The 12,758-nt window shown below is 53.5% G+C and overlaps 1 protein-coding gene across 1 annotated transcript in view; it reads left to right on the top strand.

The window, feature by feature from the left end:
• Positions 1-5,028, top strand: part of LOC117870294 (myeloid zinc finger 1-like) — a 12,588-nt gene extending 7,560 nt beyond the window's left edge. Inside the window, exons 5-7 of the mRNA XM_034757392.1 lie at positions 3,355-3,388; positions 3,499-3,609; positions 3,852-5,028. Of these exons, the coding sequence (XP_034613283.1) occupies positions 3,355-3,388; positions 3,499-3,609; positions 3,852-4,582 (876 nt within the window). The 3' untranslated portion in view covers positions 4,583-5,028. The remainder of the gene's footprint in view (positions 1-3,354; positions 3,389-3,498; positions 3,610-3,851) is intronic.
• Positions 5,029-12,758: the final 7,730 nt, after the last annotated feature.

Genomic DNA, 12,758 nt, shown 5'->3' on the forward strand with positions numbered 1-12,758 from the left:
ATTTCCCCCCGCACCCCCCGATTTTTCAGAATGGCCGACAAATGAAAAGCATCCGTCCTCTGTCCCGCTCTGCGTGTGAGTTTGGGCTTTCCCAGCTGGAGTCAGAGCCAAGGTCCAGCTAAGCCCACTCTCCGAAACAGTTCTAAATCCAGCAACTTCAGACAAAGGTGTGAGAACCCCGCAGCTCTGGGAAAATTCACCTTTCGCAATTGGTCTCCTCCTCGCCTTTCATAGCTAGAGCTTGCCTCAAACCATGAAGGTTTAATAGCCCTTCCCAAAATGCATAGTGCTTTGCTGTCCTCATAAAGATCCCAGCCTTCTTTGAGCCTGACTGGACGCCTTGGAAGATCTGGGGATAGTACCCAGGAGTCTGCTAGATGGACAAACGTTCGAGGATCCAATTTCTTTTCTCCTTGTAGGGAGGCTCAAGTCACCCCCGAACCTTCTCTCAGTTAAGCTAAACAGCTCGAGCTCCTGGAGTCTCTCACTCTAAGGCAGGTTTCTAACCCTTGAATCGTTCTCTGGCTCTTCTCTGACCCCAATCCAGTTTATCAACGTCCTTTGTGAATAGTGGGCACCAGAACTGGGCACAGGATTCCAGCAGTGGCCAAATGCCGAGAGAAAATAACCTCGCTGCTCCTACTCCAGCCAGTCTCTGAATATTTGCCACCGACCCTACAGCAACCCCCGGGACTGAGCCGCGTGGTCTCTAAGCACGGGGCGTGTCCCTGGGGTTAACCGGCAGTCAGTGAGGGGGAAAGGTCTAGCGTGGAAAAATAGGGCTGTCTCCACGCTGGGAAAAGAAGTATCTTTAACCGGGGGCAGCGGATACGGCCTGGGCACCAGGCCTCGGGTTTCCCTGGCCCTGCTCCTGCTCGGAGTCTGCCATGAGTTAGCACCACGGTTCGGCTCCCCCGCGGTTAAAAACTCCACCGGGAATGTCTAGCAGAGGCCAGTTTTTCCGGCGCTGTTTCAGAGCCGTGAAGGGGAATCCGCAGCGGGAGATGTCCATGCATCGCATTGGCCCTCCTCACCCCAGCGTCGTACGCAGAGCTCGTCTCCAGTCCATTAGCTACCGCACGCCCTGCCCCAACGCTGCTGGGGAGACACCGGCTTTGTTCCCTGGCTCTGCCGGGGGCTCCCTGCATGGCCCACGGCACTGCAGCCCCCTGGGCCTCAGTTTGCCCAGCTGGGAAATGGGGAGATGGATCCTGCGTTTGACAGGAAGTTCTTCGGGGCAGGGTCGGGTGCTCACACTGTGTCTGGGCCGCGCCCAGCGTGACAGGGCCCCTGATTTCATTGGGGGTGTGTGTCTGTGCCGCACCTGGTGCAACAAGGGCCTTGATTTTGGTCGGGGGGGGGATCTTTGCAGCCCCCAGCGTGACGGGGCCTTCATCTCGGCTTGGGGTGGGGGGGCTGTGAGCGGCCGGGCACGACGGGGGCACTGATCTAGGTGGGGGGAGGGGAGGAATGCCCGGCCTGACAGGGCTCTGATCTTGGTGTGTAGCTGTCAATTTCATACAGATAATAAATAATAGACACCCACATAAATCTGTTCTTGTGTTTCCCAGAGATACGTCCATGTCACGATCCCACCTACATCAGTCTCCTGGGCCAGGCAGCCGGGCCCCTTGTGACCATGGGAGTCAAAGGGCCCCAGCTGGTGAAAATCAGTGGGAGCACCACGGGCATCTGGCTCTAACCCCTAGACCCCACTCCCTCCCCCCCCCCCCCCCCCCCCCGGGGGGGGGAACCCCGGAGGCCTGGCTCCCCCCCCCCCCCCCTGCTCTCACCCACCAGCCCCCGCTCCACTCCCAGAGCCGGGGAGAGAACCCAGGAGTCCGGGCTCGCTGGGCGATTTCCCTCCAGACACAAAGGGGTTAAAACCATAGAGCTCCGCAGCATCCTTCCTTTTGGGAGGGGGGCNCCACCAGCCCCCACTCCCCTCCCAGAGCCGGGGGGAGAACCCAGGAGTCCTGGCTCCCAGCCCCCCCTGCTCTCACCCACCAGCCCCCGCTCCACTCCCAGAGCCGGGGAGAGAACCCAGGAGTCCGGGCTCGCTGGGCGATTTCCCTCCAGACACAAAGGGGTTAAAACCATAGAGCTCCGCAGCATCCTTCCTTTTGGGAGGGGGGCTGTGACGTCACAATGACGGGCCCTTCCCATCCCCCAGCGGGGGCGAGCCCGGGAGCGGGGGAATCTCAACACCCCCCTGCTGCTTTGCGGGGCGCTCTTAAAGGGCCAGCGCCACCCCCGCCCCGCGGAGCGGTGAGTCCGGGCTGGGAGCTGCGGGGGCGGGGGGACTGGGCACATGTCATCCCCCCGCCCCCCATCAATCCGGAGTCACCCCTGGCTGCAACGGGGCAGGAAGGGGTTCTGCTCTCAGCTCCCTTGGGATCGATCCAGAGTCACTCCTGACAGTAACGCGGACAGGACTGGGTTCTGCTCTCAGTCCCCTGGGGTCAATCCGGAGTCATTCCTGATTGCAGTGGGGGCAGGGCTGGGTTCTGCTCTCAGCTCCCCTGGGGTCAATCCGGAGTCACCCCTGGCTGCAATGGGAGCAGGCCTAGGTTCTGATCTCAGCTCCCCCTTGGTGAATGCGGAGTCACTCCTGATTACCAAGGGGGCAGGGCTGGATTCTGATCTCTGCTCCCTGGGGGTCAATCCAGAGTCACTCGCTGACTGCAGTGGGAGCAGAGCCAAGTTTCGCCTGGGGTCAGTCTGGAGTCACTCTTGATTACAATGGATTCTGATCTCAGCTCCCCGCACCCGCNATTGTAATCTGGAGTCACTCTTGATTACAATGGATTCTGATCTCAGCTCCCCGCACCCGCGTCACTCCAGAGTCACTCCTGACTGCAAGAGGGACAGGGTCAGGTTCTGATCTCAGTTCCTCTGGGGTCAATCCAGAGTCACTCCTGATTACAATGGGGGCAGGGCTGGATTCTGATTTCTGCTCCTTCTAAATACCACCTTAGACCATGTCAGACTAATTATTTAATGAATGCTACTTAGTGCCTGCACAGACTTCTCCCCACCTGACTGAGATTGGGGCCCGACGCGCCGGGTGCTGTCTGAGCCCAGCTGCTCAATGAGGGGCCTTTTATCGTTCCAGGTGAAGAGGAGGCGCGTGCTGCCGGTGGACGAGGGACGCCATGCCGCAGAATTACAGAGCTGGTCTGATCTTCCAGCTGGGACCTGCTCCTGGGGACCATCTGCTTTGACCTCCCACCTAATCCAGGCCAGAAGTTCCCACCGAATGATTCCACCATCCAGCCCATATCTAATGGCTGAACTAGAGCAGAGTTTTCAGAGAGACACCCCACGCTGGTGACAGGCCTCTGAGAGATGAAGAATCCATCACATCCCTGGCTAGGACCTTCCAATGGTATCCCACCATCCTCCTCTGCCCCACTGACTCCAATGGAGCGAGGGCCCATTGACCCCAGCTGGGTTCTGGCCCCACTGACTCCACCGTCTCCCCATCTTTCTCTCCAGGCTTCCCCCTCCCCAAGGCCGACGTGAAGTGGATGGAGCGAGGGGAAGAGCCGTGGAACCCTGATCTCCTATCGCCTGAGGCTGAGGGGACCCCCGGTGAGATCCACACAGGTGAGGAATGAGGGAGACCCCTAAGGGGAAGGTCAGAACTGAAGCCCTTCCAAACCGTGTCCCCTGACACTCGCCGTTACAATCTTTAGCACCAGAACTCCTGGCCCGGATCGGGGTCCCAGTGTTTTAGAGCAGGGGGCTGGGAGCCAGAACTCCTGGGTTCTACCCTCACTTTCAGTTCAAGTCCCAGGGGATCAATTTGCCAGGTTCATGCCCCAGATCTCCCTCCTGTCTCTCTCCAGCAGCTGCCGGGGCGGCTGCAGCCCCGACCCCCCGCTGCAAGCCGGCCGGCCGCTCCTACCAGTGCCCGGGGTGCAGGAAATCCTTCCAGCAGAGCTCGCACCTGCTCCAGCACCAGACCACGCACACGGGTGAGGGGCCCTACCGCTGCCCCGACTGCGGCCGGGCCTTCAGCCAGAGCTCTGACCTGGTGCGGCACCAGCGCGTCCACACGGGCGAGCGCCCCTACCGCTGCCCCGACTGCGGCCGGGCCTTCAGCCAGAGCTCCAACCTGCTCCAGCACCGGCGCACCAACTCCGGCGCCCGCCCCTTCCGCTGCGCCCAGTGCGGCAAGGCCTTCGGCCGCAGCTCCCACCTGCTCAACCACCAGGCCACCCACTCCGGCGAGCGGCCTTTCGGCTGCGCCGATTGCGGCAAGCGCTTCGGCCACAGCTCCAGCCTGCACAAACACCGGCGCGTCCACACTGCCCAGCGGCCCTTTGGCTGCGCCGACTGCGGCGAGCGCTTCCTTCGGAGCGCCGACCTGCTCAAACACCGGCGCATCCACGCTGGCGAGCGGCCCTTCGGCTGCACTGACTGCAGCAAACGCTTCCTCCAGAGCTCCGATCTGCTCAAACACCAGCATGTCCACACTGGGGAGAAGCCCTACACCTGCGGGGAGTGCGGGCGTGGCTTCAGCCAGCGCTCCCACGTGGTCAAACACCGCCGGGTCCACAGCCGGGACAAGACCTGAAGCGGCTGCGGTTTGGGGTTGCCCGTGAACTTGGCGGGAGTTCAAAGCCAGCGGCTCGTTCACGAGGTGTTTGTTTGCGATGTCTTGTGAACTCCATTCGGCTGCCCACGCTTCATCGGTAGGGCCCGTGTCTTCCGGCACCGAAAACAGACTCATTTCGGATTTGCGAAGCTTTGTTGTTTGGAAATATCGGTCACGCATTATTTTAATACCAAAAATACACGTATCGGCAAACATGAGCAATGTATAATCCTTTTACGGCACGAAAATGCGGTAGCCTACATTACAATGTTGACGGACACTTTGACATTTTTTTTTTTTACAACCAAAATTGTCAGTTTTAGAACATAAGAAATGTATGAGGTGCTCATCGCTATAAATACAAAACAAAATTCTTGCCGAGCAAGACTGTGCAATTAAAATAAAAGTTGGATTATTGTTTTCTGTAACGATGTAACAGCTCAGGAAAATTTGGAATAATTACATTTCTGCTTAAAGGAAACTATGGTGTTACTGCAAATATCTGTATATAAGAACATAAGAACGGCCCTACTGGGTCAGACCAAAGGTCCATCTAGCCCAGTGTCCTGTCTTCCGACAGTGGCCAGTGCCAGGTGCCCCAGGGGGAATGAACAGAACAGGGAATCATCAAGTGATCCATCCCCTGTCGCTCATTCCCAGCTTCTGGCAAACAGAGGCTAGGGACACCATCCCTGCCCATCCTGGCTAATAGTCATTGATGGACCTATCCTCCATGAATTTATCTAGTTCTTTTTTGAACCGTGTTATGGTCTTGGCCTTCACAACATCCTCTGGCAAGGAGTTCCACAGGTTGACTGTGTGTTGTGTGAAGAAATACTTCCTTTTGTTTGTTTTAAACCTGCTGCCTATTAATTTCATTTGGTGACCCTTAGTTCTTGTGTCATGAGAAGTCGTAAACAACACTTCCTTAACTACTTTCTCTACACCAGTCATGATTTTATGGACCTAAATCATATCTCCCCTTAGCCGTCTCTTTTCCAAGCTGAAGAGTCCTAGTCTTATTAATCTCTCCTCATACGGAAGCCATTCCAGACCCCTAATCATTTTTGTTGCCCTTTTCTGAACCTTTTCCAATTCCAGTATATCTTTTTTGAGATGGGGCGACCACATCTGCTCACAGTATTCAAGGTGTGGGCGTCCCATGGGTTTATATAGAGGCAATATGATATTTTCTGTCCTATTATCTATCCCTTTCTTGATGATTCCCAGCATTCTGTTCGTTTTTTTGACTGCCGCTGCACATTGAGTGGATGTTTTCAGAGACCTCTCCACAATGACTCCAAGATCTCTTTCTTGAGTGGTAGATCACCTATATCAGCATTCAAATAGTCATTGACACACGCTTAGGACACTTTACAGCTCAGTTGGGCATCCATCCTCACAACAGCTAGTAACGTTGCGTGGTTAGCTCTTGTCCAAGTTTGGCCAAACTGCATTCAGCATCGGCTGAATTGCACGGGCTCGCCCAAAGAACACGAGCAATCTGGCTAAGTCTTGGCAAACGTTTGTCCAAAAACTGGAGAGAGAAATGTCATTAGCACGAGGAAGTTCATTGATAGTGTTCAGGTAGACGGCCCACTCACCCCCGGGTACAGATCAGAGCAGCGGAATACAGGAACTTCTCACTTAACGTCCTCCCGGTTAATGTTGTTTCATTGCTGATCAATTAGAGAACATGCTCTTGTAAAGTTGTGCAATGCTCCCTTATAACGTTGGTTAGCAGCTGCCTGCTTTGTGCACGGCTTGCAGAAGGAGCAGCCCATTGCAGCTCGCTGGTGGGGGCTTGGAACCAGGGTGGGCCGACAGCCCCCCCATCAGCTCCCCATTCCCCTAAGTTCCCTGTGCGGAGCCGCCCAGCAGGCTACCAATTGCCGGCAGTTCAGCTGTCCCTCCCCCCACTGCCATGTGCCACTCCTGCCCTCTGCCATGGAGCTGCTCCCGGGAGCCTCCTGCTTGCTGTGCGGGCGGTGGGAGAGAGGGGGGCTAATGTCAGGGTGTCCCCCTCCCCCCTGCTCCCCGCTTACCCCATCTCCATAGAGCAGGGGCGGGGAGACTCATGACAGGGCTCAGGACAGAGAGAGCTGGCTAGCAGCAGCTGCTGTCTCATCGTGCTGATCTATGTAAAAAGGCAATGTACTTAGAGTGGGGTCAGCGTACTTACAGGGGCAATGTGCATCTCTCTCTCACACACACGGTGTGTGTCTCTGTCTGCCATGTTCTCTCCCCTCCCTCCATTCGTGCTGCCTTGTAGCGTGTGAGGCGACATTAACAACAATGTGTTAAGCCTTGAGGGCTCAGCCGAGTGCTAGTTCATCGTTTAGCAGTGAGGCATTCCCTGGGAAACATCCCTCCCTCTTAAATTAAAATTCCACCCTCTGACTTCACCACCTCAACCAAGCTTCACAATCGTCATTGCTGTGTACAGTATTCAACTGTTTGTTTAAAACGTTATATATATATATATATATATATAAATCCTCTGGAACCTAACCTCCCCTATTTACATTAATTCTTTTGGGGGAAATTGGATTCACTTAACATCGTTTCACTTAAAGTAGCATTTTTCAGGAACAGAACTACAATGTTAAGCGAGGCGTTACTGTACTCTGTTCATAGTCGCTGACGTCGTGGGAGAGTACATGACCTTGCTTGGAATCAAGGATTCTCACATCATGAAAAAATCTCTATGCTGGCTGTTTGTATTTAAGTACCCCCTACACTTTCGCTGCACAGCTTTGAAAAACTTGACACTTGAGATTGTGCAGGGCATTCTGTCCTTTGTACTGAAATGTTGCCAGCAGATCAGATCCAAGGTTGCACACTTCTGTTGGGGATGATGACCGGGATTCAAACCCAAGTAGGGTCTGAACAAGTGGAGTTGCTTCTGCTTGGATAAAAATTCAATCTGCCGCAAGCGATTCACTCTGCAATAAAACACTTAGTTCCTCTAAAACGGCAGTCGTGTACATTGATTTCCCGAGCAACAACCCCCTTGTAGTGCTCCACATGATTGTCTACGGCTTTAAACCAAGTTGTTCATCTTGTTACAACTGGTTCCGGAGGTAATCTCAGGCTTTCAACTCCATGGTCAATAAAGTAGTCTCCGAAATGAGTGTATTTGAGTGGGGGGTAGCTGTTTTCGTTACAGCACACAGACGGTCCACTTCTGTCTAGAAACAGCGTCAGCGCTCATCTAGTAAAGCTGTAACGCATCCCCCACAGGTCACAAGAATGCAGTTGTTTAAAATGTCACTTAAACGGTCTTTGAATGACTTCCACATGTCGGTTGTATTACCCGTCACATAAGCCCACTGCATTTGAAAAGTCAATTCTGTGTTGTACAAGTCTTTATAACAGCGTGCGCAACTATAAAGTAATGAACACGTTCAAACTCCACTGTTTCTATGAGCTCGGCAGCAACTGGGCAATCTTCTGAAACCTGCATCCGCTGTATTAGAATATTTACAACATGCCAGTGTAGACTGCTTGGATAGTCATCCACAATTACAGCAACATGCTAATCCTTCCATTCGGCGCTCCGTTGTTGCTTGTTTAGTTCAAAGACACGGGGAATATGGACTCATCTCATTTAGGAATTCTCGCATTTGGGGATTGTCTGGTTTGTCTAGTGGGATATCTACACTGCCACCGGCCTCCATCTAGTCTAGTACTGTCATTCCTCTGGATTTCTGATTTTCCTCGTGTACACGTGCCAGTAATTGGGAGCTGTGGCTTTGCGGCTGTCACGTCTCCACTCTCTGCCCTTCGTTTTCTTTTTCCGGTGCTTTCAGGCGGTCACCTGTGCAGCCCTTTTTAACCTGGACAAGAACTGTGGTGCGAATTGTGTACAGTAACTTCCCTCCGCTCACATGGAGCACGTCGGTGCCGAATTCTTTAACTCTCTCCTCAGGCGTACCCAGGCTAGGCGTTGGTCGGGAATGGCTTGAACGGCCACAGCTCAAGGTGGAAAATCAGAGGGAATCGGTGATTCTGGAAATCAAGAGTAATTTTGGAAGAACCATGGCACTATCCGGAGAACACTGGCCCTATTCATCAGTGGTTTGAGGGTTCCAGTGTGCGATGGGACCCCTGGGGTACAACCTGGAACTGGGGTGCGCCGTGCCCCCTTAACTCTCCAGCCTGGACAGTGCAATACCAGTGACATGCAGCAAACCCCTGCAGGAGCTGTGATCACTCAGCCGTCAGCAGGTGGAGCTCCACACCCAGCTGAGTTGCATGAATGCTCCCTGAGCCACTCACACATCACACAGAGAAAGGCACCAGCCAAATCCCCCCAGCTCCCAGCCTTGCACCCCAGAAATATACCATCTTGCACTTAGGGTGACCAGACAGCAAATGTGAAAAATTGGGACGGGGGTGGGGGGTAATAGGAGCCTGTATAAGAAAAAGACCCAAAAATTGGGACTGTCCCTATAAAATTGGGACATCTGGTCACCCTACTTGCACTGCTCAGGACTCCTTGGACAGTGCAAGCTCGTTAATTAGTTTGCCACTCCGACAAAGGGTAGTGGTCATGCAACAGCCCGTGTTAACCTGAGCTGGGAGTCTCTCAACACTTCAACCCAAACCACCTTGTTTTAGATCAAACATAAACCAGATTTATTAACTACAGAAAGACAGATTGTAAGTGATTATAAGTGTTAGAATCGCACTCTGAATTCGATTTCTGACCTCTGTGCCTATTTTTAACTTTAACAGACTAAGCAAGAGTTGAATCAAACAACTTTTCTCACCCCACTGGATGTTCCAGGCAGCTCACAGTTCTCAGTACACCGGCTGGATTCCCCTCTCAGCCTGGGACCAATCTCCCCAGTTCAGAGTCTTTGTCTTCCAGCCTGTCTTCCAGGTGTTGAGATGGGGGAGGTGAGAAGCCAAATGGTGACGTCATCGACCCTCATTTATACTTTCTCTCCGGCTGCTAGAAAGATCCTTGCTGTGCCGTGGGGTAAGGCAGCCCCATTGGGTACATGCCCTCTCTGAGGAATCTCTGGGACCGCCACTTAGGAGAGTGCATTCTCCTTGACGGGCCATCAACGCCTGTCTGGCCAGTGTTAGTTGCTCCTTTGTCCCTACTGAAAGGCCAGCAGTGGGCATCTCCCCACCTCACAACATATTTCAGTAACAAACACAGAGCAAAACTTTGTAACTTCACATCAACGGTAACACGCACAATCCAACGGCACAGTTGTGTTCAACAAATCATCACTTCTCAAATGATACCTCACAAGGCAGGTATTGTCCAATCACATGATCACATCACAGCGGTGACTATGGGGATTCCAGGGGGCTAGTTTGAGGTACAGAGTGTCACAGCATATGGGTGGGGGAGCAGCGTGCGACAGCACAGGCAGACTGGGGCTTGCGGTTGACTTGAGGGCTCCAGGGATTCACTTCATTGCAGGGTCCGGTTGGCAGCAACAAGTCGAACGTGGCTATTTCTGGTCCGTGCCCCATGATGTGCAGCTACAGAGGACACAAGGGTCATCGCTGATGTCTGTAGCACTGATGTTGATGTACCCCAGCTTGTGCCTGTCAGTTTCTGGACCAGGTTGACCCTTGTCTTCGTCTTGGCAGCCACGTTTTTCAGACGGTCGTGGAAGGTTAGCGTGCGATCCAGCTCCACTCCGGGACAGGTCAGGTCGCACAGCGTAGCCGCAGAAGGACACTTTCAGGGTGTGTTTAACATTCCTGTGTCGAGATGGGATGCAGTGACTGCTGGTTTGTGGGGGGTTGGCTTGAGCCTCCAGTTCTGGAGATATTCCTCCCGGGTGTTTAGGTCCCTGGTCAAGGTGGACTTGACGTCGTGGAAGGCAGGGCGAGGTCATCCGCATCTGCAGATTTGCGTGACTTCGTTGGCGGCATGTCGCTCACGTAGACACTGAAGAGCGACGGCGCGAGTACTGAGCCTTGTGGCAGCCCGTCGTTGAGGCGCCGGGGCGAGCTGATTCTGTCGCCCAAATGGACACGTAGCCACCTATTGCTCAGCATCGTCTGTGGCAGGCGTAGTGTTTTGTGGTAACGGACGATCCTTGCGAGCGTCAGCATCAGGCCTTTAGTCCAGACCATGTCGTAGGTCGATGACAGGTCTACAAAGGCTGCTCCGGGCTTAGATTTCTTCTGGAATCCAGCTGCCATGTGCATTGCAAGGCACAAAATGTGGTTGCGTTTAGGCTGGAATCCCCCTTGTTCTTCGGGGATCACTGAGTCAGTGGGAGGGCATCGATACGTCCCAGGTGTTTGTAAGTCATGCACAGGAGTGATATCGGCTTCAAGCTTCCCGGGTCATCAGTCAGCTTCCCCGGTTGGAATATGGCACCGACGATTGCCTCCTACCGGGCTTTTGGGATGGTTTTGGTGTAACATTTCGCCAGCCATTGGAGTCCCTTGAGACCTACTTGATGAAGAAATTCCAGGGGGATACCATCTCCGCCGGCCGCCTTCCCTTTCTTCGTTGTGGCTAAACCCTTCTTCACTTCTTCTGTGCTGATGGCGGTGGCGTCGTGTGGAGGGACTGAAGTCATTGGCTGGTGTAGCTGACGATGGATCTCTTGCTTGGTGTTTGGTGTTTTGGTGCTCTCCACCAATTTGGAGGCTATGGAGTTGGGCTGAACTTTTGAGGTTTGATATTCTGTCCAATTAGCAGCTCCGAGATGTCATAGTAGGACCCAGGCATGGTGACTTGAGTGTGTGAAGTCCAGTCCTTGAACTGGCTCAGTCTAGAGAGCCTAGCAGGGCCTTTGTAACCTGTGGGCTGCCCGACTGGTTGTACTGCTGGAGCAGATCCTGGATCTCTTTTGTCCAGCAGGGAGTGTTTTCTTCCTAGAAGCCCTGGAGATGCTCATCTTGGCGGTGGTAAGCAGCCAACAAACCGTTGAAAACATGCCAGTGTCACCATGTTTTCAATGGATTCCCTATAGCTGTCCCGATTGGCTTTGGCCAGATTCCACCGTGGGATTCGTTTTGACAGAATCACAGGGATTTCGATGCCGACGTGGGTGATGATGGGCCTATGTTGGCTGTGGGGGAAGTCGGGAAGTATTTTGCGACCTGCATGAAGCGTTGATCTTTGGAGGTGATGGAGGGGTCCAGGCTGGAGTTGCGTTGCCAGCGAGTAGCGTGGAAAGGTGCTAGCTGCTTAGGATCGAAGACCAGTTGCAGATCTTGCACAGACATCCAGTCCGTGGCAGAGGTGTCTGTGCGCACGCGAATACTTGACAGTCCAAAAAATACGAGTTCGCCCCCAAACCGAGCAGGACTTGATTGAAAGTTTGCGGGTTCTGCAAGAGACAGTTCATTATTTAAACCAACCTGGACAAATTCACGGCCCCGCATTGTCCCGGTGGCAGGGAAGACTTCTTTTTTTCATTGTACGCTGTGGCCGTGAGCTGTCCTGTGGCCATCAAGGAGCAAAAGAGGTAATTCGTCCTCTGGAAAGTGAAATACACCGCACAAGTACCAGAGCAGTGTCCTCACAGCCACTGGGCCCTTGTGTACCTGTGGTGAATCCCTCACTGATAAAGTAGGTCATTGTTTGCTGACATTTTTTGGTAGTACAGTAATGTATTCCTAGGATTTTGTCAGACGCTCTTTGCGATGTTCTTTCAGAAAGTTTGGATTGTTTTTAATGAATTAATTTTTTATTGGGGCCAAAATGCTTTCTGCTTTTGGTACAGTTTTCAGCCTGTCCCGATGAGGGTTAAATATGGATTAATGAATGAAGCTGATGCCTTTAGACTAGAGTATGTTACACAGACAAAGTCGCACAGACACAAACTTGCCATCCAGAAATACCCATTCGCTATTTGTCTCACATCATTAAACATCGGTGCTTGTGCAAATCTGGGTGAACGGTCCGGGGTAAAAACCTGGACTGTTGGGGGTCACCGAGACCCAAAGTCCCTGTCTTAAGCAATGACCACCGGAAAGTCTCACTCTTTGGGGCTCAGGGACACCAACCCCCGCATCTCTGCTTTCTGTCACCGCTAGGGCTCAGCCCTGACTGCAGGGGAGAGCACCCCCTCCTGGGAGCGGCTGGGGCAGCCGGGAGCTTCCCCCCACAGCCAGCGCCCGCTGCTGGAAGCCCGGACTCCTGGGTTCTGTTGCTGGTCTGCGG

Source organism: Trachemys scripta, unplaced genomic scaffold (assembly GCF_013100865.1).
Source record: "Trachemys scripta elegans isolate TJP31775 unplaced genomic scaffold, CAS_Tse_1.0 scaffold_136, whole genome shotgun sequence".
NCBI classification, from domain to species: domain Eukaryota; kingdom Metazoa; phylum Chordata; order Testudines; family Emydidae; genus Trachemys; species Trachemys scripta.